Source organism: Chrysoperla carnea, chromosome 2 (assembly GCF_905475395.1).
Source record: "Chrysoperla carnea chromosome 2, inChrCarn1.1, whole genome shotgun sequence".
NCBI lineage: Eukaryota > Metazoa > Arthropoda > Insecta > Neuroptera > Chrysopidae > Chrysoperla > Chrysoperla carnea.
In genome coordinates this window covers 99,158,991-99,186,271 of record NC_058338.1, presented here as the reverse complement: position 1 = coordinate 99,186,271, position 27,281 = coordinate 99,158,991, and the positions used below count along the sequence as shown (strand labels likewise).

General features: G+C 30.0%; 1 protein-coding gene across 1 annotated transcript in view; it reads right to left on the bottom strand.

Moving 5' to 3' along the window:
• LOC123293125 (histone acetyltransferase KAT2A) overlaps nucleotides 1-27,281 on the bottom strand; it is a 74,775-nt gene that overhangs the window by 28,490 nt on the left and 19,004 nt on the right. The window contains exons 8-12 of the mRNA XM_044873841.1: nucleotides 25,539-25,831; nucleotides 25,284-25,477; nucleotides 23,747-24,341; nucleotides 21,801-21,891; nucleotides 21,542-21,704 (exon numbers count right to left, since the gene is read on the bottom strand). Of these exons, the coding sequence (XP_044729776.1) occupies nucleotides 21,542-21,704; nucleotides 21,801-21,891; nucleotides 23,747-24,341; nucleotides 25,284-25,477; nucleotides 25,539-25,831 (1,336 nt within the window). The remainder of the gene's footprint in view (nucleotides 1-21,541; nucleotides 21,705-21,800; nucleotides 21,892-23,746; nucleotides 24,342-25,283; nucleotides 25,478-25,538; nucleotides 25,832-27,281) is intronic.

Here is a 27,281-nt window from a genome sequence, read left to right as displayed (position 1 = left end):
GGACATCCGTACCATCTATTCAAACAGGATTTGCAAGATACTTTTTTGCCAATGCTTTGCTATTTATTTTTCTCAAAGAATTTGTTGTTTGTTTTTTTGCCGCTACCATTGTCGAGGAATGATGATCCTGTTGGCTCAAAACTAAAGCCAGCGTAGCTACCGATGTATTTTTGTATCTGCACCAGGCAAAGGTGTTCAAATGCATGATTCATCCCCAAGCAATATAAATATACGTGCAATTAATGACAAAAAAGCCTTCAGTCGTTAGAAACTTTAAAAATACATGTCGCAAATACATGAGACTTCAACCACGATTGGTAAATAATTTTTTCCATCGTCTTTATGAGCTTATTCTGTAGGCCCACGATCTGCAGTCAATAACAGAACACCGTGTATATATATATATATATATATATATATATATATATATATATATATATATATATATATATATATATATATATATATATATATATATATATAACGGTACAGATATCTTTAGCCTCTTTCAAAACGATCATATATACGTTATATATACATTTTTCGTTAATTATCTAATCATTATACTCAAATTATGTCGGAAAAATCAGGTTTTTTCAAATTTTAAATATTTTTTATTTGAAATCTGGATGGAAGGATTATATGATAAAAATTTGCCATGCAAACATTTTCATGCTCAATGAGAAATTTAACCGGGCGGGTAGGTCTCTTACAAATATGCAACGATATAAATTGTAATTTTTTTTACAAATGTTTTATAGTTGTGGTGGGTTTTTTATTTTGAATTCAATGAAATATTATTTTTTTAATATAATTTTATTTTTTTATTAATTTTTATTTTTTATTATTATTATTATTATTTGTTTTTTTTTTTTTTTTTTGTTATTTAAACATAATAATGGGCTTTTGAAATGCATTTTTTGGTTGCTGCAGCCCAAATTGTTGTGAATATTATCGAATGTAATTGACAGTCGTTGATACGGCTGATACATATGCAAGCAAAAATTAGTAAATTTTATCCATAATGTCACTTAAAGGGCCATTAATTAATTACGTAAGCATAGAAAAACTGAAATCGTCTTCAGCTATACATGTTTCAATAAACTTACCGAAAAAAGGCAAGAAAAGTGTATATTTAATTTGAATTGTTTGGCTAGGTCAATTTCTAGGAGGAAGTGATAACTTATAATCAATCAATAAATATTTATTTTAATTTAATGCAAGCAATTTTGTTTCTTTCGTGAGAAATTTCCACCCTGCATTTGGGCCCCCCAAATAATTTTGATACGGGGCCCCTCCGAGGCGAGCTACGCCACTGGTAATTGACAACATTAAGAATAAAAAATATATATTTTTGTTTTAGGTGTGATTCTTCTTTGGGTTATTATTGTATTGCAAAGTTGGACCATTCATTATTTTGTACGAATATCATTTCCATTTGCATAATTTCTATAAACTTTTGCTTTTTTACCGTCGTCAAAAAATAGACGATGGCCTGTTGTCTATAATCCTATGAAATTCATAGAATTAAAACTGCAGAATACATTCAATCAGTTAACTTTGATTTTTTTGCCTCCTGTCTGAATATAGACCATTTTTATACCCTGTATATTTGAAATATATATCAAGGTATATTAAGTTTAATCCCAAGCTGATGATATTGATGCTACGAACAAAATTTTGGTATAATTGTTCATAAAATCACCTAATTAGTCCATTTCGATAGCTCGAAAACAAAAAAGATTGAGATATCAAGCTGAAATCGTGCTCAAAATATAAGAAGTGAATTTCAGATCGCAAACGAGAAGCATAGGTCAAAGTCTTGGGTCCATCTTGTAAACCCATAGAGATAGAACATAAGTTTAAATTTTAAAAATGTTCCTTATAAAAAAAATAAAATACTTTTGTTTGAATCATTTTTTCATTCTTTACCTGTGAGGGCGCAACTTTGGACAAAATTCTGGTGTCCATTTTATTCAAAACTATAAAAGGTAGGCATTTGAAAATTTACAGGTAGCTTCAACTAACGGCATTGTGAAAGATTCTCGAAAAACAAAAAATAATTCCAGAAAATAATTTCAAAAATTTTATAAAACTAGAACAAAGTGCCGCCATAATTGTGTTAAATAAATAAAAATTAAAAATTTATTAAAAACAAGTGAAAACAAACAATTGACTGAGTTGATTGTTGAAATACCATGTATAGACATTATTGATTACGCGATTTTCTTGATTGTTCATAGACCTTTTAAAATTACAAAATATGGACATATTTATTTTGAAACATTACTTTCTAAAGTAATTGTCGAACATAAATTGAGTTGCTCATGACCAGCGTAAAAATTTTCGTTCCGAGGAACAAAACAAATAAGGTTTTTGTAAATAATGTCCATATTATTTTAAATAAATAAAAAATCGCAAAAAAAAAATCAATTTAGAAAAACATGTAATCAACCAGTGAACCAATTTCATGTTAAAAAACTATAAGCAGAATCAATTTAACGAGATCCTTCTAAGAACCCAATGATCAGAGTGTATACTATAGAGTGTACACAGATATCGGCATTATTTAATGGGTACAATATTTTATTTTTGATGTTTACTCAGAACTCCAAGTTGTGTCCCTATTTAAAAATTGTTTCTTTTTTGAAATTTCAAATATTTTAAAATTGAGTATTTTCTGGAATTTTTGTTTATTATTATTTTTTTTTTCTAGAATGTTTCACAAAACCGCTAGTTGAAGTTAACCTGGAAAAAATCAACACACTTTTATAATAGTTTAGGAGAAAATGGTCTCCAAAGTTTTTTCCTAAGTTGCGCCCTCACGAGTGAACAGTAATGTTCACGAAATAATGGATTTTTTTCATTTGATTGAATAAGCAAAAAAACTTTTAAAATTGTGAAAAACGATCATGTGCACAAGTACTTCAGCTAGAACTTTTTTTTATTTGATACATACGTTTTTTGTAATTTGTATAAAACTGATTAAAACCCCTAAAAAGGGGGTTAGGTACGCCCCTCAGAGGTCAACCTTTTTTACGAAGTGTTTACAACCTACTAAATAACTGTGGAAAATTTCACATATGCATTAATGTTTTCCTTTTAGATATTTAGTTAAATTGTACTATTTTTTTTATATTTAATCTTAATGCACTTGACAAAACTATTTTCTTTTGTTTATTGTATTTTTTTTTCATTTAAGCATGACAATAATGTTTATTTCATTTAAAAGCTCAAAATTTTTTTAAAGGTACACTACTCAAAAAATGTGGTAAAAATTTCAGTTACAGAGATCCGTAAGGTATAAATAGGTTAAAAGCTCGGAATCCAAGAATATTCAATGAATCTTTATAAAAACTGTTCGAATGCATTGTTTAGAGCTTACTTGAAGAAGCTATAAACAAAAATTGGTGCGATCTTGTCCAGGGGGGGTAATTTTAACATTAATTTATCTGAAAATGCAGTTTAATTTATGAAAATGAAACTGATCCTAGGTAGGTAGGGACCTAAGTAGGGACGGTAGCCATTACATGACCCCCTTTGCAACACCCATGTCTCGCCTTGTATCGTTACTATTTACAACTTTTAATAATTTTAAAGATAAAATAATCATAGAAAATAATGAAAGTACATGATTCGTCATAATTTATAGATCTAAAGAATTGATCGTAGGTTATTATTATACTTATAAAAATATTTATGTAAATTGAAATAATAAATAAACTATTAAATAATAGATCATTTACTTATAACTTATAACTGATAACTGAGTGTAATACTTTGATCAAGATTAAATAACGAATCATTTAAGATATGAACTGAAGTATAATAATTATTTTTCAATGTTTAATATGTTTTAACAACATTGTTTTTATTATAACACGAGACAGAAAGCAAATTGAGAAATTAACAATACTCTTTTTTTATACTTTGGTATTTCTACAGTCAAAATTGTATACCATGTGTGTTTGTACCATCTAGGCATATACATATCTGTAGTATGACAGAATACATCCGTTTAGTAATGCATCTAAGCGAGAGGTATTATATACAAGTGTTGTAAGACTACAGATACCATAAGACAGACCTTCTGTTGTATGCATGCAGAGAGTGGGAGCTTTGTTGCATACTTACCAGTTATCTGTAACTAAAAAACTCCCACTCTCCAAGCGTCTTTCAACTAATATTCAATACATGTATATAATACCTCTCACTTAGATGCATTACTAAACGGGTGTATTCTATCATACTATAGAAATGTGTATATGCCTAGATGGTACAAACACACATGGTATAACGAAGTAGAAGGGATCAACAAATTTGGTCGTTTTAACCGATGTCCTACAGTACATTTTAATTTTACATATGAATGTGTGTTCATACATATTGGTATAGGTGTTTGGTATAGGTATAAAAATTTTGGTCTAGGTGTTCATTTAATCACTTAATAAGTCCATTTCCGACTCTTCGTCCGTCTGACAAAGAGATATCAAGCTGTAATTTTTATAGCGTGCAAAAAGTGAGTTTTAGTTCGTAAATGAGCCATCTAGGTCAATTGGATCCGTAGGACGCATATCGTAAACCATTAGGATAGAACAATAGTTTAAATGTAAAAAATGTTCCTTAATGAAAAATAAACAACTTTTATTTCAAACATTTTTTCGAATCACTGTTTACACGTGAAGGTGCAAATTGGGACAAAACTTTGGTGTCCATCTCCTCCAAAACTATATATAAAATATGTGTTTGTTTTTTGTAATTTATTTTTCTAATTCAACTCTTCTAATTTATAAAAAAATAATGCAAGCACTGACATTTAATACTTTCTATACAGAGTATTTCAACAATTAACTCAACAATTTTTTGTTTTCATTTGTTAATTATAGAAGAAAATTTTCCGAAAAATGCGTATAGATTTTCATGAATATTTAACATAAACGAAATAATCGTAAATATTTAACATTTAACGAAAAAAAAAAAATTTTCGTGAATAGTTAACATAAGACATTGCACTTCGTACATTCAATTAAATTGGTAACTCTAGCTGTGATATAATTTTTTATATTAAATAATTACATATGTTCAATCTTATCTAATGATTCTATCTTTTTAAAAGATGTTTAAAGTAGATTCTTCTCTCATTCATCAAACTTCACTTTAGATTCGAATATCTACAAAGATTTGAATATTTCTATATCGATACTCAGCCCGGAAAATTGGCCGGAATTGTTGGAATTCCATCAAAGTAACATTTCTTACTACTACTTCGATTAAATAATTAAAAAATTGTTTCTCAAATTTAAGGCAATTTAATCATGAAATGCCTTTTCTTAAGGAATTCAATAAAATTGAAACATAAGATTAAAATAAAAGTATTCTGTATTTAATATTTAAAAAAAGCATATTTCCAAGAGCACTTCCTTGACACTAACTCATTACCTACATATAGGTTTTCAATCCTCTAGTTCAATTTGGATGAATCGTGGCAGTGAATAAAATCCCAAAAATTTATTATTTTTGATAAAATCCATACGTCTGCTCCACACTTTGGCAAAAGTCAAAGGGGGAACGAGAATATGGAGGGAATACTTGTGGTGTTTTGTCTTGCACAACTTCATTCAATAGCAGTTTTTTTATACCCGCGAGTTACAGGAAAAACAATGCAACCAGACGAGTAGGTGATACAGGCAAGCTTCATTACCATTTTATCATAATGAAGTTCAGCAGGTGTTGCCACTTCCATGAAAACCATGGCAATGACATACTTGCGACATGAGACAAGAATGTGGCAGTGAGCGTTTCGCTTTTGGTAACTTTGGCAAGTATACTCGGCGAGAGTGTGAATGAAGGAATAGTGGACTTCCGCGTGGTGGACTTGTTTTGACAAAAGCAATTTTGAATATCTTATTAAAAAAAATTATTAAAAAATATTTTTTTTTTATAATTTCCAAAGATTGTTAAAAAATTGAAATTAAAAAAAAAACAAAAACAAAAACAAACAAACAAAAAAAAAACCCAAAAATAAAAAAAAACGAAATTTGCCAATAATTATGATTTAAAGAAGCGTAGGTACATATTTAAGCGTATACACATAAAAATTGATTATTATTATAATCAAATATTTCGCAACGCAAAAATTAAAGCCTATCATCAAACAACAAACAACACTGAACCGAACACCAAGGCAGCGATCTGCTGTTCAAGACATAAAAAAATAAATAAGAGCGAGTAACTAAAAATTTATTCAAATATTAAATTATTGTAATTTTTTTGATTGATATGGATACATTTTTAAGGAGGTTTGAGCATATAAGTTGCTGATATATATCGGATGATCATATTGGATTTGTACATTTTTCAAACATCTGAAACCAAAAATCCCCGTGTTACAAGTTTTAAATCATTTTCATCACTAATAATCGAATTGTGAATTTAATTTTTACGATCAATTTCAAATGCAATTATAAAATATTAATCATGCTAATTGCATATTTTTAATTTCTTATAAATCAAATTAGGTCATAAAATTTCCGCTCTAACGAATCGAATGCCGAAAACCGCATTCAAATCTGACTTACTGCTCAAATTTGTCGAGCTTTAATCATTTTGAACTGACTTCAAACAAAGAAGGGGGAGGTTATCAATTCGACTGTATTTTTTTTTATGTGTGTTACCACAGAACTTTCGACTGGTTGAACCGATTTTGATGATTCTTTATCTATGTAAAAACTGATGCTTCCCGTTTGGTTCAGTTCTGACAACGGCATCCATGAGAAAAGATTTTAGTGACAAATTAGTTAGTGTACTTCAGATTCACTAAAAATCACAAAATATAAAAAAAAATTTAACAAAAAGAAAACCGACTTCAAAATAAAAGCTTTTCGAAAACAAATTAAGATGCACTAAAAAGTAAAAAAATAATGAAACAACAGCCAAGGAAACAAGTCTGACAGAACAGTTTGCTACATTATCTTGGCTGACACCGACTCCAAAAATAACAATAATTTTAACTACATTATATTATCTTTCTTTTTTTACTTTTTAGTGCATATTAATTTGTTTTGGAAAAGTTTTTCTTTTGAAGTCGGTTTTCTTTTTGTTAAAATTTTTTTTATTAGTGCTTTGATTCTTCGTCTATATATAAAACACCGTAAACGATATTAAGACAATTTACCTGCTTATAAAGGTCATTAATGAGAATGCATATACACAATTTAAAAATAACCCAGAGAAAACGTGATTTTTTGCGAACGTCCTTAAATAGAATATGTGAAAATTTAAATCAATTTTTTGCTGAAATCCTACAATTTTAAAACAGAGGTTGGCAATTGAAAATAAAATGACCCAAATCACACAAAATACAAATTTTGATTTTCAAAAAAGGTACATACGTAATCATAAATATATATTTTTCAAACAGAAGAACCGCCTGCCTTAATGATAAAATATTATAGCAGAATTCATAATTTTTTTAACTTAAAGCAACATTTAAAGAGTATAGTTAGTTATAGTTTAATTATTATTCTTAAAAATGACCGGTTATGGCAATTTTGGTTAAAAGATGATGCCTACTTCATATATTTTAGATCTAGTGTCATGCATTGTATTTACGAGCCATTTCAGATCGGCTAAAAATTTTAATGTCTGTTGTCGATGTGATGCTTAACTACTTTTTTCTCTTTCAGTAAACATTTTCAACTTCGGTGACTTCACTTTTAAGGAGTTCGGATAATTTTTAAATTTTTAAATTAGAACAATAATGATGCAACATATTATGCTCTTCTATGACACATTCAGGTGCGATTTGAAAAGAAGAATTGATTTTTGTAATGTGTAATAAGGGGCCATCCATAAGTTACGTCACACCAATTCTACGATTTTAAACCACCCCTGCCCCATTATCACAGATGGTTACAATTTTGAAGCCCACCTCCTTCCTTGGTGTGACATCAGTTACTTTATAATTTAATAGAAATAATTAAAATAAAACAGCAGCTAAATTTGTTTTTTCATTTCTTAAATTCAAAAAAAAAAAAAAAAAATCGTTAATGAAATCAACATTGAGTCAAATAATTTAAATAAAAGACAGAACAAAAAAATAATTAAGTTAACGATAAACCATTGATTACGTTAATTATAGATTCGAAACTTAATGATGTTTTTAAATTTTTTTTCTTTTTACATATGAATTTTGCGTTTCTATTTTTAAATTTAACAGGTGATATCACAAAGCTTGTGACGTCCCCTACTCCTTGCCACACAATGTCACATTTCGTTGGACACACTCTTAACATGTGACGTAATTAATGGATGATCCCTAAAGAATGGAACTACTGCGTGATTTTTTTTTTTTTTTCTTTAACTAAAGTTAATTTATGTAACAAACATTTTTTTTCGTTTAGCTATAAAAACAACCAAGATAAAAGCCTTCAAAGATTTTTTGTATCTCTTTCTAAAAAACAGAATATAGCATGAGGTAGGTATGGTAGCATATGGCCATAGTAGCATCTTACATCACAGTATCTGTCCGATCTTTCTGTCTAATATCTGTCTAATTAGTAGATTTAAATGCTTACACCACCTTTATTTATTGATAGATTTTAATTTTAATTTCACTTTTTCTTATCTCTTTTACGGTATTTTCAAATTTTATTAAGAAATGCGTTCAACAATTTTGTACAATACGCTAAAGAACGAGATCAGTTCCCTCTTTTCTACTCATCCCTCTGGGCAAATGCCCAGGGATCTGCCATTCTTCACAGCCGTCGTTCAATTCATGTTCGATTTTCGAAGTTTCTAACTCCAAACTTATGAAATGTTATTATGTTTCTTTTATTAGTTTTATATAATTTAATTAGGTTCAATTGAACATTGAAAGAAATTCGATTTTACAATTATCAAAATAAGTAAAGTAAGACAAAATGTGGCAATGACATTAAATAATTATCTTATTAGTACAATAATTAAATAGAAAACTTATCTAGGGCAAACTAAATGCTAATATTTTGTATTTCGTGACAGAAAAGATCATTTTTTTAACACATCAAATTGTTTATACACCATGACACATAGAGTGAGACTGTATCTTTTACTGTTCATTTTTTTTTTTTAATTTAAAAACACATTTCCTTTATTTTCAAGCAAATATAAAATAGTTGCTTGGAACTGGTCTAAAACCAGTATATCCCCACTCGAAGAAACGAGATATCCATTGACTAGTAGATGTCAGAAGATGTCGAACAACGGAAGCTCTGCTTTTTTGCATGTAGGACAAATTCGTATTGCATGTTTTATTGAATTATCTTAGTTTTGGAAAATTTATTTATTTATTTTTTGTCTTAACGGCACTCGAATCTTTTAAACTTGCCGTGGAATACAAAAATTTTGCAGGCATTCTGAAGAAAGAAAAATCTCCGGTAATGTGTGTGTGTTTTTTTTTTTTTTTTTTGGTACGACCTTGAGAACAGCTTTTGATATTTGCAGTCGTTTTGAAAGGACTGTCAAATGTGACGCGTGAGCCTAGACTAAAGAATACATAATATTATTTATATGTATAGATGGGTACTATAGGATGGATTTACTATAATGTATTATAGGTATAGTAGTTTTTAAAGAGTAGCGCGATTGAAAACGAAACGAAAAAGAGAAGCACATTTAGTTCGTTGACTGCAATGCGATCAGGATTTGTAATAAGATTGTCGGCGATGTCTGCGATGGGCTGTGGACCATCACAAGATATATATACTATACATATAATATATATCTATCTATATATGGGCAGTGAGTAAATTCACCTAATTTTGTCATTAACACAAGCGTCTATTGGGAAAATAATCGATATCACCATTTTCTTGTTTCTGGAAAAATAACACGAGTAAAAGTTAATTAACTTTCTGGATTATTAAAAATTCAAGACATATTCGTAAATGACAAGAAACCGAGCAAATGTCCCAGTAAATTACTTGTCTAAACAACTTTTATTGAAAACATTTTTTCAGAAATCTGCAGATGTTGTGTCCAAAAATTTATTTCGAAAGTCGCTTAGAATTCAGCATAATCTCTACATAATTTAATATACATTTTTGGATGCACTAGCTAATTAAAAATAGTTTGATTACGTGATTATTGAATGATGTTTTGAGAGTGAAAATATTAGAGCCGAGAAATAATCTAAATAATTAAATTCATTTTAGCTAATTTCAGCATATTTCTATCACAAATTTTTTTTATTTACTGAGTACGATTTTAAAACGAAAGTACAAAAAAAAACCCGAATATTTCCAAAACTTACAAATTTCCTCCCAATTTCTGAAGAAATTCTCCCAATTTCTGAAAATAGATAAAATTATACGAAGGTAGAAAAGGTTTCAACCACATATAGCGTTTGAAAAACAAAAGTTATTTATGTTTTGAATCGAGCGTGAGCAAAATGCTCATAACGCGAGTGCTGGCGAATTAAACAAATTTTTTCGTTCAATTTCCATTGAATATTTTCAACACAACTGAAGACGATTTTTTTTATTTTATAAAAAATAACTTTTCAATGTAGACATTTGCTATATTTTTTATTGATTTTAAGATTTTTTCAAAATTCCTAAAATCCCATAGAACATTTTTCGCGTTATACCAACTGAAAGAATGACAATGAATAAAGCGAGCCCGATTTCCGATATACTTTTCAGACCTCTCTAACTTACGGTTTTTGAATTCATTTGACGATTGATAAGATGTTTTCGAACATGCTGCTGCCTTTTATAGCTAGTAGCTTCGTACCTACGTGAAGCGTTATGTCTCGGAGAAATAAGAGAGAAGATATCTTGAAGAAATATCATCAAATTATCTGGCTCTTTTTCATGCTTAAATAACTCTGGATATAAGATAAGACAGAGATAAAAAATTTTGAATTTATGAGTCTATTCACTAGAAAAAATTAAGGGGTGTGACTATTTGCACGTACACGTGTACGCGTGTATGCGTGTATGACATATTTAATTCTTGTGTCACAGGGTGAAAGCAAGGATCGAAAAATCCACGGACCCGTACCATTTAGACACAGTAAAAAGTATGAGCAACCCGCGAAATGACCAAAAAATTACAGAATAAACATTTTCATATGATTTTTGCTAACCCACATTTATAGTATTTTGGAATTAGATAAATTTACCCACGACCTATATCTATTACATATAAAAGTGCAGTGACCGCCACTTTTGTGTATAACACTATATAATATAGTGCCCTTAAGGACAATTGTTGCTGCATCTCCATCGAGCATGTCATCCGAGTTTTTTATATTTTTTTGCAGTTTTTTTTTTTTTTTTTGGTTATCGCTAAGAACTCTTCAATATCCTACATACTAAGAATGAGAGATTTTTTTGGCCGATGTCGATGTTTGTGTATTAAATTGAAATCTTATTCAAAAAATGTTGTATCATTAGTTTTGAAGGTTGAAGGACCCCATATCATATTAACTTATCTATTATGCATTTGTTCGTATTTTTTTGGATCAAGTGTGTGCTTGGATGACAACATTTGGGAGTTGTAGTTTAAACTCAATCTTATTTGAAATTCTATTAGTTCAAGAACAACCATAAAAAGAAATTCCAGGAATTTTGTATACGTGGTTTTTTACTCAAACCAGTGGAACTTTTAATTTTGAATCCAATTATTCTAGGTAATTTTTGGCAAGAAAGAATCAAAAGATGTCTAAAAAATTGAACTCAAAATCTATGAAAAGTAATAGATTTATGACCGTCAAGGAATGAAAGTTTTAGGCAGGACAAAAAATCCGGGCTTGGAAGCTGTGAAAATATGTCTCCTTTCAGCGCTTACAAAGTATGAACAATGACTGATACCTATTTATTTCGCGACCACAAAAAATTTGTCCTTTCAGGTAAGGCAACAAAACTACCTGCAGCAAAACGTGCTTACTCCAAAAAAGAATTCATTCCACATTATTACCAATTTGATGATCATACGTACACATAATGCCCTGTTTTTTTGTTCCTTCGTAAACGTTCGATTTCTTCTATTCATAACTTCACGACCTTAAAGTCTGTCTTAAGAGTATGTAAACGCCCAAGTTGAAAAATGATTTAACTTCATTTCTAAGAAAGATTCTTTGCTAATTTTTCCATTCGAATTTTCAAGCAAACTTTCCACTTATTTTCAGCTTCCACTTTTAGATGAAGAAACTTTCATTCATTTACATTACATACCTACTTATGAACAAGATCTACAAAAAAATAAAGTACAAGTACAGAATATTTGCATCCAAAACTCGAGACCGAAATACTAGACTGGGTCAAGGTACTTAAGGGCAGGTGGCCGTGCAGAAAGTTATGGTTAGGAACCTAGATCTGTCTTGTTTTGATAAAAGGGTGCATCACAAATATTCTATTATTAACTTTACATCTACTAGTTATTTCCGCTACAATCAAAGATAATGGTACAAATCTATTTTAAATTCAAAAACTTTTGATATTCGAAATTCTAGTCCAAAAATCATATAGGATATATCAATAGGATAATTCCAAAAATTATACATGAATTAGATTTGACCACTCCAATAATGTTAAAACCATAAGTTTGTGAATGAATGTTAAAGCTACGGATCCCAATATAAAGCTAATATATAATTAAATGACTAATAAATAAATGGTTCACTTCACTAAATATTATTAAATAAATGGGTCGTTCATCTTAAATATGCTAAAACCATGGACATGTTCCACAAAATAAAACCACTTAAAAATCAACTACCACAGATTATTTATTATTTGGTGTTATGTACCTGTACCAAATAGGTACGACTATATATATTTTATACAGCGTGTTCCATACCAACGAAATCATGCTATGCTCTATACCAACTGTATCAATAGAATCATTAAGTGCTCGATATAACAAGCATCTGTGGAGAACGAGTATTTCGAAGGATTCAATTTCTGCTAACATTATAAAATAGAGTAACAACAGTGGACTAAAGATGGGGAAAATATAGCTAAGCCTTAAATACATGCAAGCTATCAAACAGAGATGCCAGATTGTCAGTATAATCTACATCTACAGTCTACCTTTTTTTAATTTATGACACAGAAATATTCAACGAAATTCACATCAAGCAGAATAGTTTTCAATCAAAAATCAATCAATTCACTTTATAACTTTACAAGCAGAAATTACCTACCGTGTGATATTTGAAAATTCTCTATTATAGTTCTTTTACGAAAATAGAAATATTCGACTACAGATATCCCTACAAATACCTCCTTAAACCTTTTCAGTCAATTTGATCAAAGGTCATTTTCCGTTCTTCGTGATGCTGTACTAAATCAATTAAATACCAAAAAAGCATGAATTAATCGTCTTGAATGCTTCATTCGACAAGACGGCGTCTACTTAGAACAATTAATTTGAATATTATATTTTTAAATAAATATCTTTTGGCTCTAATAGTTCAGTAATAAATTATTTTCGGAAATACAGGGTGTAACCATTTTAATATATTATGGCTAATAGCACGTTTTGTAGTTAACTAGTCAAAAAATTACTTAAACAAAAGTTACAGAGCTTAATGGGGGGAGGGGGCATAGTGTTTTGACATCCGATTGGATCTAGTTCTTCGGGTTGCTTTAATACTCAATGTAGATCCTCCCATCTACACCAAACTCTGTAATTTTTGTTGAAGTTATTTTTCGGTTGGCTATATACTACGTGCGTTGTAGCAATAGAAACTCACTAAAATTTAAATTCCTATTGGAATACAGATATAAACATTCATACTTTGTTAATAGTTTATAAAAATCTCTACTTCTGGCAAATCCTGTACTTTAGGTGTATAGTTAATAAAATACAAGCTAATTTAAAAATTGCAGTGGAGCGATTAAAAATGTATATAACATATAATTTATTTTAAATACCATTTTTACATTTTAAGTGTCTACTCTATCTATCTTTTAAGGATTATATCAAATTGCATTCATTCATTATGTTTGTAACTAAATTATATTTTTACTGAAAAATAACATCATGGGCTCAACAACAACAACAACAAAATGAATGCATGGTTTTTTTTATCGAATTGTTTAATTATTATTTTTTTACCGATTTAATTATCAATATTATCGCCAACTTAAACACCACCATTGATTTAAAACGTTCACTCACTATTAAGCCCTAGTTTTTTCTGGGGTCTTGACCAAAAACCCAGCTATCTGATTGATTTTGTGATTGAACTACAAGTTTTTGTTTAGATATATATATAAAATAAATAATTGCTCATAAGCCTAATCGTCAAAAGGATGCTATTTTTGTATTTTCTGAAATTGACTTTCATCCAAATCGATCACATACACATTTCCCCGATTTTTTGCAGTTTTCTAAAGTAGTAAGTACCTTTTTAAAAAATCGAGGAAATCGCAAAAATTATTTTTATTTGGGATTTTTAATGCATTGCTGGAAAAATCCGGTAATTTTAACGATTAGGTGTGTATTTTTTATCATAGCGTCTAAAACTCATTTCAAAAATGTTCTATTTCTTCTAATTTTGAAATCTGAACGACAAGAAATTGTTCCGGGATATAAGGTTTCAACCGATACCTTAGATATCGGTTATTAATTTAAACAGATGTATAAAAATTATTATTATTATTATTACCTCAATCGTCAAACGATTGAAATTTTTGTATTTTTCGGATCAAAATCACACTAAAAAATGATTTTTATAAAATAAAGAAAATCGCAAAAATAATTTTGTTTCGGAATTTGAAACTTTAATAATTTTGACCCAAATAATTTAAAAAATCCGGTTAATTTAACGATTGAGTGCGTATTTTGTGAAATAACGTCTAAAATCATGTACGATCTCTAAATATATTTATCTAATCGTTAAATGAATTATGAAAATCCCAGAGATACAAATTTGTAAACGTTTTCAGTAGATATTTTAAATTTAATCAAAATATATCCTTAAACTATTTTCAATAAACTAAACGTTAAAATTATTTAAAAGAACACATCTTGAAAAAAAAAAAAAAAACAAATCGTTATTATTATAATCATATTATTAACATAATTTGATTTCATATTTCATAAACAATTATTATATATCGAATACCCGTACCCGTACACATCCGTGAATTATTTTTTATTGTTCAAAATTACGGTACGTATTTTTTAGAACTGTATATACACTTTTAATTCTAAGAATTCGCGCCACGAAAAGACAACACAACAAATGATGTGGATTTTGTCTTTTAAGGGAGTATGACCGTTAAAGTCTTAAGTCCATAGAAACATCCTATTATATTCGTGCACTATTTGTGACAGCAGTGTACAATAACAAGACATTGTATCTACTATGTATCTATAGGTACAAAATATTGTATCTATCGGTTTGCAAAAGAATTCTTGAAAAAATAATTTTCTGATTGAAAGTGTCCTAATATATCTTACAGTTACGAAAACCTATGTGAATAAACCACTTACAGTTGAATTCGAAAACTGGAAATATATCGAATCAATCTGCCATAATCAATTAGGATGAAATTTATGTACAGTGCGTTGTACTTCAGAAATCAAGCAAAGAATTTCCTTCATATGGTTGTTTTTCTATATGCAATACTCAAGAATACATAGCGTATATTTGCGCGCGATATGAATATATGCGATGCGATATATGATGTGTGTTATTATTATTATATTATCAAAATTACAGATATAAAAATGAAAATAATATTAAAAAAATTAACAATAAATAAATAATTATAGAGAATAAATAATTTCAGCACCTCTCACCATCTGAAACACAAATAAATAATAATCATATATAATTTATTATTGGAAGGGATTCCATTGCCACAGTGGCAACAATATGGATATCTCTATCTCTATAAATTATAAATGTGAAAGTAAGGATGTTTGTTTGTTGTTACACTTTCACGCAAAAACTACCAAACGGATTTGAATGATTCCTTCATTTATGATTATCACTTTCAACCATAAATTAAAGATTTCTGTAAAAATTTAAAATAGTAAATGTAAAATAATAGGCTATTCTACTAAAAGGCCACAAAAATTAACACGCTTTCTTGCTATAAAATTAAATTAAATTTTGAAGCTTTTTAAATATTGGTATTATCAACAAGCATTACTTCAAAACATTTCAGCAGTAATTGATTCTCCCCATAGCATACCAACTCGTACCATAATCAACTTCTATGTTGATTCTTGGTCTCTTTTTCTGCGTTTCTAATATTTATGTCATTACTATTTGTTTCAAAAATTCATCGCAATCATTACTTTTTTTACTATACATTAGATAATGTAATGAAAGCTTATTAATTTTTTGTAAACAAAACCATTTTTCTTTTTTTGATTCTGTCAAAAAATCCTCTACCACACTTGTCACTGTATCAATACTATTGCCTTTCATCAGTTTTACCTTCTTTTTTATCACACCCTTAGCGGTTATTACTTGTATTTTAATAAATAAATAGGATCAAATTAAATTCACTGAAGAAAGAACACAGTTAATTTCACAGATATGAACCCAGCTGTTTACACTGAACTGACAGTTAATGCCATAGAAGATTATACATAGAGAACGCCATTTACCAAAATTTTACATTACACAAAATACCTATGCATCATATGACTATGACAAGGACACAAAGGAACTAATTGGCAGTCTTCTCTCTCACTCAGCATATCGCATCCACTTACAGGCTAGCATATCCCTTACGTTATCTATGTATAATATTCTATGGTTAATGCTTATATGACATCATATCAGAGCTCGCTCGTGTCTTAGGCCACATGATATACAGTTTAAAAATTACGATTTACGTTTTTATGACTCAAAATCAGAATATTTAAATATATTTCTACATAAATTTTAATTTTTAACTAATTTCATAATTTGTTTTTCACTACCGAAAGTACCACAATTCATGGTCATCTTTTCTGGTATATTGTGCATATATTTTAGCTGTGTAAAACAATCCCTGTGAGTGTTATGAAGGAGGATAAGTGAGATCAAGAGAGGTGGAGGCTATTAAGCGGTGCTTTTTACTTTAAGGCACAGTGAAGCGGGCGGGCATCATGCTAGTTTTCATATAATTACATCGACTAAAAATTCTAATTATATTTAGAAAATTTATAAAAATGTGAAAAAGAATTAGTCTACAGTACAGAGAGGGGGTATAGTTTCGTGATTAACACTCCTACGAAACTTCGTGAGTGGCTTCATTTTAGTGTAACGTACAACGTTTACATTTACGAAAACTTTGAAATTGGGGGTTTTCCATGTGGAATATAGGAAATATGTCAATTAAACGAACTATTGAAAATTTATTAGGCCTACAAAATTATTGATTCGTTTGGCATGACCTCCACCCCCCAACATGTCGGATAAACGAGGGTATGCAAATTTATCAACAACTGGCTAATTTTTACATAAATGTTTAATAAATATTAATAAATATCAAATGCTCATACTGGAGTACAAATTTCATGAGCCTTTTTCTCAGACCTATGACTTAAACATGTGAATTTAACAACTATATACAACGTGTTCTGTTATTGACTGCAGAAACCTTCCGAAAATAAGCTCATCAAGAGCAACAAAAAAACTATTTTCCAAATTTGGATCTGCGGCCTAGTTTGGGAGATAAGGGTAAGGAAAAATTGACAAATTTGTTCATTCACTGACTATCATTCGATAACCAGTAGCCAATAATAATCAGTAGATATTCGTAAATTTTTAAAAAAGTATAAAATTATTTAATTGGTTTTGGTCAAATCCCACTATTTATAGAACACGGTGTATATGTTCTCACTCATTGGCAGTAAGTTGACTTTTTTTCTGACACTATCTGACAGCCTGTTTCTGATTCCGAAAAAAAACAATTTTCGTATTCTTTATTCAATATTATCTTCCTATTTAGATAATGAACATTGTGTCGATAAAATTGTATGAAAATTTTTAATATTGGCGGCCGGCAACTGAAACACTTTCATTTATTATTATATTATGGAATTTTAAATTAAATGTTATAAAATAATTATTGCAAGAATTTTTTATTGGTATTTACCCTTCGCTGTTGCTCAAGTTCATTGAAATATGTTCTTAATTGTGATGATCATACAGAGTGGTCTAAAAAAATCGAATTTTTGGATAAAAATTATATACGGGGTGGGTCATTTTAATATTTATTCTTAAATATCTCGTTTTGTAGTTAACCAATAAAAAAATAACTTCAACAAAAGTTGCTGAATTTGATGCAGGACATCTTTTTCTTTCATCAGATTGGATCTAATTCTTCGAGTTTCTTTAATAGCAAATTTAGATTCTAAAGGGTAAAAGATAGAAGAACACATTAAATTAGAAAATTGATTCTCATAAAAAAAAACTAGCAATTTTTGTTTAAAACATTTTTTCGAAAAACGTAACTTTCGCCGGAAGAAATGCGACTTAAAAATATATTATTATTGCATTTAATAGAAAGAATACACGCTAATTACGAAAAGATGATTTAGCCAAAAGTTGTCAAGTGCAGTAGAGGACATTCGCCTCTGTCCATGTCTCTGATTAAATGCAATGGCATATTTTTAAGCCGCATTTTCTCCGAAAGCTAACGTTTTACGAAAAATGTTATAAACAAAAAAAATTTTTTACGATCAATCTCTCACCGAAGAATTAGGTCTATCATATCAAAGTATATAATATATAATAAATTATTTGCAATACATTATATTTTAATTTTTTTTAAATAAGATATCAAAATTACATAACTTTTAGTGACATTTCAATTATGGGGCGGCATTTTTTTCAGTGCCCAAGGGCGGCAGAAGTTTAAATCCGGCCCTGATGGTATTTACTGATATTCCAATCTACTTTCTAATATGAAAAGAATGAATTTAATATTTACACTACTAAAAGCTCATTTGATCAAGACAAATTTTCAAATGTTCTTCAGATATTACTCGTGTTCTTAATGCTCTACCACTTCCAGGTATAGATCCTAGATAAATAATAACAAAATATTATTATTTCAAACAAATTCTAATTATTAATCGAGATTTTGTTTTATTTTGTCATGTAATTAATGCATAAATTAATTAATGGACACTGTTGAGCATCATTTTTCACAATTACTAATCAACTTTAGAAAGGAATTTTTGTACAAAAAGAAAATTGGAACCTGCCATGATCAATTTAGCGGTTTAATTACTTTAACATGATTATCACTTTTGGATCGAAAATAAATTGAAATTTTTAGTAATTAAATTATCTACATTTGATATCCTCATGATATTTATAAATCCGTCTGTTAATGACAAATAGTTCTAAAAATCCATCCGGGAATTTAAAAAACATTTTGACACCTTGTTCTTCGAAAAAATTTTAGTGTTTAAGCGATCAAGTTATTCTTTATGCAAAAGACCATTTTTCGTTTGAGAATATCTCTAATTTTAATAAGTTGAAAACAATACAGAAAATGAGGGAAGCCCAATTCATTTCCTAAATCCAATATAGTACGCAACTAAGCTAAAATTTTTTTTTTAATTGTCCACATTCATCATCTTTAAAGATACGAAACAGGTAGCATTGTAGCACAATAAAACTAAATATCTCAAAGGAAAAAATTCATGCATCTTTGAAATTTTCCACAGTTGTTTCTTAGGTTGTAAAAACTTCGTAAAAGAAAGTCGACCTCTCAGGAGCTCCCTTTCTGGGGGTAGTTGAGGGTTTTTAATTAGTTTTTTCCATATTACAAAAAAATATGCATAAAATTAAAAAAAATTCAACCAAAAGTTTTATCAGATTTAATTGTGCATATTTTTGTTTGTTTTTCAACTTTCTAGTTTCAAAATAACCGAGATATGCCAATTTTAAGATGGAATTGTTATTGCTCCTTCAATCAAATAAAAAAGTATTAATCTTGTAAACCGTTAGAGATAGAACGAAGGTTTAAATGTAAAAGTTGTTCCTTATAAAAAAATTAACAACTTTTATTTGACTCATTATTTCGTAAACATCACTGTTAATCCGTGAGGACGCAACTTAGGAAAAAACTTTCCAAAAAACAATACAAAAAAAAGTGTTCAACTTCCACTAGTGGTTTTGTGAACCATTCTAGTAAAACAAAAAACAAAATCCAAAAAATACTTTCGAAATTTTTGAAAGTATCTTGAAGACTCACGGTAAAAAGAGATGTTTAGAAAAAAATATTTCAAACAAGAATTTTTTATTTTTTTGTAAGAAATAACTTTTACAAGTTTTGCTCTAACTCTAACGGTTTACAAGATGGTTTTTTTCATTTGATTGAATGAGCAAAAAATGTTTCTCAAAACCGCTAGTTGAAGTTAAACACTTTTTTTTAAGTTTTAGATAAAATGGTCACGAAAGTTTTTTCCTAAGTTACACCCTCACGGGTAAACAGTGATGTTTAAGAAAGATTTATTCAAATAAAAGTTGTTTACTTTTATATAAGGAATAACCTTTACATTTAAACTTTCGTTCTATCTCTAACGATTTACGGCATGGGTACTTTTTCATTTGATTGGAAGAGCAAAAACCAACTTTTTTTGATAGGACGCATATTTACGCCGTAAATCGCAAAAAATCGTTTGTCATCCCTTTAAACCCCCACCCCTCTTCACCGGATAACATTCAGTTGTTGGATTTTTACCCAACATTTGTTATGCCTTTTTCGACCCTTTCCCGCTGAGTTTGCCCTATAACGAATTTGTTTCTTTCAAAAAAGTAGTACCCTTACACTACAATTTATTTTCAATACCTAGCATCTTTAAGGGTAGGTAACTTCGATTTTCGTTTTTTTTTTTTTTACAGGCAACTTTATAACAAAGTACAGTAAAAAATTAGCTTCAACGTGGTTCAAATGAAATGAATATACATCATGAACGTAAAGTTTATACGAAATCATACCTGTTTACACCTGGCTGCGTAAAGGTTGCGGCTAAGCAATCAGCAGCAACTATGAGTTTTCATATCTTTTAAATACACGGTTGTATAGTGGTGTAGGTTTTATTTTCATACGATATAAACGAAACGTTTCTCCAAAAATTAATTAATAATATTTTAATAAATAGTATTCGCGGCCAATTTTTAATTGGCAACCCATGAAAAATGAATTTCCTCACTTGTAAAAATACTTAAAAATTGACTTTTAATCATCTACATTATTCATGTACTAATTTTGACTATCTCCCAAAAAGGGGGGTTAGTCGCGCCCCTGAAAGGTCGACTTTTTTTACGAAGTTTTTTCAACCTAATAAACAAAAAATAAATAAAATTTAAAAGATGCCCGAATTTTATCTCTATTTCTCTTTATTACTTACCATGATATTTTAATTAATTTTGTTGCCAATTAACTTTTGAGATTGCGAAACGTTATAGAATTCATTAAAAATTTACAGGAAGTAAAGGAAATTTGATAATTTAGGGTAAAAATTTTAATAAAAAAAAATATCTAAGATAACTAAAATAAAAATTTATTTAAAATATTCACTCATTTTTATATGAAAATAATTTTCTAATTCTTCTGCATACTGACAATAATATGTTTCTTTTGCATTATATAATCGACAATTTGTAAATATTCGTTTCATATCCGCTGTAAATAATCGTCGTGTTACATAATATCCTTTTTCGAGACGATCCGCCATTGTTTGTAAATCTAAAAAAATATTAAAGCGACAATATTAAAAATTTATTTAACTCGAATAATAAATTTTAAAGCTGAATTTAATTGATTTAAAATCGTACAACTTACCCATAGGATATTTGACAATTTGATAATAGTCTGGCGCAATTTTTTCATCCACAGGCTTTCGAAATGGCCAAGATTCTTTCTTCTTATTTATCTAGAAAAAGTTCAATAAAGGAATAATTTGCTGACTGTCCTTATAGTTAGAGAGCATAGGATTTACTGATGGTCATGGTTACGGTCTGCTGAACCTTAAATATGATAGTAGGTAATGGCGCAAGTCGCCCTGTAAGGGTTGTAACGACATTGTAATTGCGTTTCTATCGTACATTCGATGGATACGACTTTGCTTTGTAGACAAACATTACCTAAGCAACGCCTGTTCTTTTGTACTCTATATAATTGCGGAATAAATTCTCAAACATTGTTCTTTTGGTTTTATTTCGTATTTTATGTTTCAGCATTTTCAGATGTAAGAGCAACCCTTACAGGGTCCACAAATTTCTACGTAGAATATTCCCCCCAGGGGGGAATTTAAAAAGCTGTCACTATGTGGTGGTGCTGGAAATTGTCTGCTTGTTTGTTAATTATATAGATGTGATTTTTAACAGTCATTCTCCAAAGTTTGAGTCCAGCAAGTGGTCTCAATCCGGCGCTATTCCGGAAAAAAAAGTCGATTTTTCCGTTTTTTTGACATAACTCCGGATTGAGACCACTTGCTACGAACAAACTTTGCAAGATGGCTGTTCAGATGAACTATCAAACAAGCAGACAGTTTCCAAATTCATCACTTGGTGACAGTTTTTCAAACTTGGTGACAGGGGGGGGGGAATATTCCACGCAAAAAATCGTGGAACCTTACAGGGAACCTTACCTTATTTAAGGTTCATTAGACCCTAACCATGTAGAAAATTTAATCTTTTACAATTTTTATAATAATATTAATACGATTGAAGGCAAAAGAAATGACATATTCACAAAAAACTGATTTTCGCGACCTTTGAATATCTAAAGACGCGCACACGTGACCATATGTGACAATCTTTGTACTCTCAAAATAAAGGTTTGTACAAAAATTTAGCTTATTCCGTTAGACTCTGAGGTTGACCACTTTTTTTTACTAAGATGACCGGGTTATTAATTTTATAGCAAGAAAGTGGCGTGTTTATTTTTTGTGGCTTTTTATTAGGAAAGTCAACATTTCGAAATACTTTTTCAAACATGGTAGAATAACCTATAAATTAAAATTATACAAAATTACATGGGCTGTCATGAGTGTCTCTGTTCAATAAGGCCGGAAATTGATTGTATTTCAACACACAGTTGATTTAAAAAAAAAAAAAAAAAAAAAAAAAACTTCAATAGATATAACTATGTCTCAAACGTACACTGAAAAATTTCTAAACGATTTATATATTAAATTCAAATATTCAAATATTAAAATACATTGTGCGCACAACATTAAATTGTAATAAATTATTTAGATTATATACAGGGTGTCGCTAAAAGACCTTTACAACGCTTTAGCACATATAGCCTAGCTCAAAATAAGTCAATTTACCTAAAAATGTCCTAATAAAAGTTGCTCCGTTTTGGCGCTATACGCTCTTGCTGTTTCAATTTTAAAATTGTTTTTCTTCTTTAACTTTGGAACAAGTAGAACGATATGATTTTTGAGACGATGCCACCATAAATTGATTTAATTCCATTGGATTATTTAAAATCATAAAGAAGGCGCCGATATGAATAATTAATGCAGTTTAAATTTTCTTTTTATCTAAAAAAATATCTGAATCAAATGTAAATAATTTTCGAAACTTAATTTTAATGGCACTTTTAGCTAAATCGACCTATTTTGAGCTAAGCTATATGTGCTACAGTGTTGTTAACAATTTTAAGTTGTGCGCACGATGTATTTTAATATTTGCGATCAACAATTTAGCGAAGTCCTAATTTAATATAAAAGGAGTACTATTGATTGAAGTAGTTATTTATCATGAAATTTTACTTACAGCATTCAAAATTGATTTAAATTTATCGTATAAATCTTCTGGAGACATCGTTTCTTCAAGACCATTGCCATGCGCAGGACCTTTCCAACCTGCAGCCTGTATACCTGGTATAGATTTCAATGGAATTGCCCGATATTCCCCTTCTTTCCACACCAAACCAGGATGTTCAACAGCTATCGCTTCCTGATACTTTAAAATTAATTGGTTAACGACTTCCTTCTGTTTCCGTATAACTGATGCGAATTGTGTATACACAATACGTGGATTTAATTCACAATGCATAAACTTTGCTTCTTCATATTCCTTAATATACCCTTGATATAATTCCTGTGGCATTTTAATTTCTTTGGAGAAACCTTGTTTTTCGAAGTATCCAATTGCCAAGACATCCGCGTATGTTAGGAAATGAAATATATTGTTTTGTATGTGATAATCTTTTAAATAATTCATCATGTCCGCACCGTATCCTTTTAATTGACAATTTCTTGCAACGGCACAGAAAACAATTTCGGTAAAACCTTGGCTGCGAAACATTCGATAGCAAATTCCACCAATTGTTCGATTTTTCTTTACTAAAACCAACGCTCTATGTTTGCTGTAATGAAGAGAAAATAAAATGTACAATTTAGTAATAGAAATGGATTCAAAAGACCAGAGTTATAATTTCCGAGATAAAGTGAAATTTTCCAAAAAATTAGCTTCCTTTGACAAGTATAACACTAATTCCGGAAACATTACCTCCAAGACCAAAAGGCAGCATTCTACTGAGTTTGAAAGGTTGAAGACGTCATTATCTACTATGTAATTGCTGAAAGATGTCAGGCTTAAGGTGGATTAAGAAATTTTACACCCTTAGGTAGCTTTAAAAATTAGCGTCCCCCGTAATAAAAATTTATCAATAAAGACCTTTTTAGTTTCAAGTTCTTTATGGCAAATCTGCGACTCGAGCTATCGTTGTTAAATAAGATCGTAGATAGATAGGTTCATCAAAAAATCACTTTTCTTTAATCAACCAGAATACATCGTTACTAACATACTTGCTCTATTTTGAACATCTTCAATCTTCAAATTGATAAAATTGCTTCTTAAAAACGACAATTAACTGTAAAATTGCTTTACAATTCTCTAGTCTGCCTATCAGCACTAAATTAACTGTCACTCAGAGTCTGAATGTTTCCCGGCCCGAAAATGACGAAGTAATATCTTCAACACATTCATGTGCTGTGAGCTTTTTCTTCCGTATCCTCTTTGTGCCCTTTTCATATTCTTTGACTATGGAGAGTTCCAAGACTTGCTGTTCATTTTTGTTAAAATTTTTCCTTTCTGCTGAAATTATATGAATTAGACTGCCAACGGACTTCATTTTCTTTGATACTTGCTTGCACAATTAATTTTATGTTAGTTTAAAAACTTGCGTATGCGTCCCTTTGTAAGCTTGCGCCTGTAGATGCGTGACTACTTTCCTTATCTATAATCCGCCTTTAGACTTAAGCATACACTAAACGGGTTAAACGAGTTAAAAATACCATTTACTTACGGATCAAAAACAAGTTGACTAATATAATCTTCGGGCATACGAGGTAGTTGTAATGAAAATACACTGTGTAATCCAATTAACCATAACATTGTTTCTTTGGACACTTTTTCAGTTAAACTATTTCCAATAATGTGAAATTCAACGCCGTCCTTTTCATCCGCAACACTTGCATTTAAATCGCGTTTTTTATCGAACTATAAAAAATAATTGAATTTATTTACCGCAATTTAAATACCTCTTGCTCAGTATACTTACATCAGGTCCAACCATTTCATCTGAATTTTCAATTGTACGAATAATTTCAGCGACAGTATCTTCTTGTACATCCAGTACATGTTCGTGTGTGCGACGTTTTCGTGGTTCAAATGTTTTACCGGGTGATTCAATTGAACGTTTTCCATCATTTATTTTTATGGTTGTATAACTATCTTTCTCATTTGGCACCAGTTTCTCAAATTCACCTCCACCGCCACTGGTCGCAGGAGTTGCATTATTTGCGGCTGCAGCAGCAGCGGCAGCAGCTGCCTGTGCCGCTGCAAAGTTATGACCTAAAAATAAATTTTAGAGAATTCACAAAATTATGAAACGTATAAATTACACTATTGCATCCTTTTGAGGACAAACTGTTTTATGTATTTTTGTATGATATGAACTGTAGTATACTTTCCCGTAGTCAAATTAATTCCGAGAGAATAAGAACTAAGAGAGATTGGATATTGAAAATAAACATCTGAGCAGTTTGTGGGAAATGACACGAATATTTGATTTTATGTTTTCTACATTTATACAAGGCATAAATACAAAGACATATTATTAAGATCGTCATTTTGTTTCTCGCCCAGATGTGTATATGTCTTCACATCAGAGACTGATTTCAAGAACGTAACAATTGTTCAATTATATTACTCTTAAATTGGTTTTTCTAAGAAAACGATCGTGTTAGTAAGTGTCCATAACGTAGAGGGGAATGATATTAGGAAAACTTTGTATTTATATATGACCCCGCCGCGCCGCCATTTATGGCTTTGGTAAATAGTTCTTTCATTTTTAGCTACCACAGATTTTTTAAACATCTAAGAAAATACTTGACGACGATATTCATTTTCTAAACATGATAATAATGGCTTAAATCTCAATCGATCATTCTCTACCGTGGTTTTATTCAACGTAAAACTTGCCACTTCACGACATATTATATATACTATTTAAAACCTCCGGTTTTTTGACAAAATCAGCATAGCGTAATAACATATTAAAAAGAAATCTTACTAACGCTTACGTGCTTAAATAAATTGACTGAACAAATAAATATAAACATTGTATGGGATATTAGATTATAGGCCCAGGAATATTCCACAGAATTGTGAAGCCCACAAGCTTGCTAGAAATGACACAACGCTGCCGGAACACAAGCATCAATAGGCATCCGGGAGTAACGTTTACGAACTGCAAGCTGCTCCAGAATGATAATATTTTAAAATAGGCCAATCTTAGATGGAGGGATGAACGCACTCGTGGTACCACAGGATAGATATGGTCTGAGTACAATAGGCACGCTGAACGGGCACCTGGGCCTGACAGGGTATCACGATTATGGCAGAAGCTGTCACAATCAGGAGGATGAAGAAACAATATCTCATCATCTCTGTCACTGTCGAGCTCTTGCCATGAGGAAATGGGCTCACTTTAGCCAGCCTTTCTATGACCACCCCCCCTCCGGACCTTAAGTCCGTTGACATTAAATCACTTTTGCTGTTCTTAAACAACTACAAATGATTCATGGAGTAGTGGCCAGGAATGACCAACTCTTTTTCGGTATCACATCAAATGGTCTAAGTGCCTCCCCCTCGAAACAGCCCCTCTAACTTAACCAAACCTAAATAGAGATAGATGGGCGTAAAAAAATATATAAACCATTTGAATATTAAGATAGTGAAGAATGGTAAAATATTGTCACACAATCATCATAGTGGCAACTGAGAGGCAGAGGACTTGCAT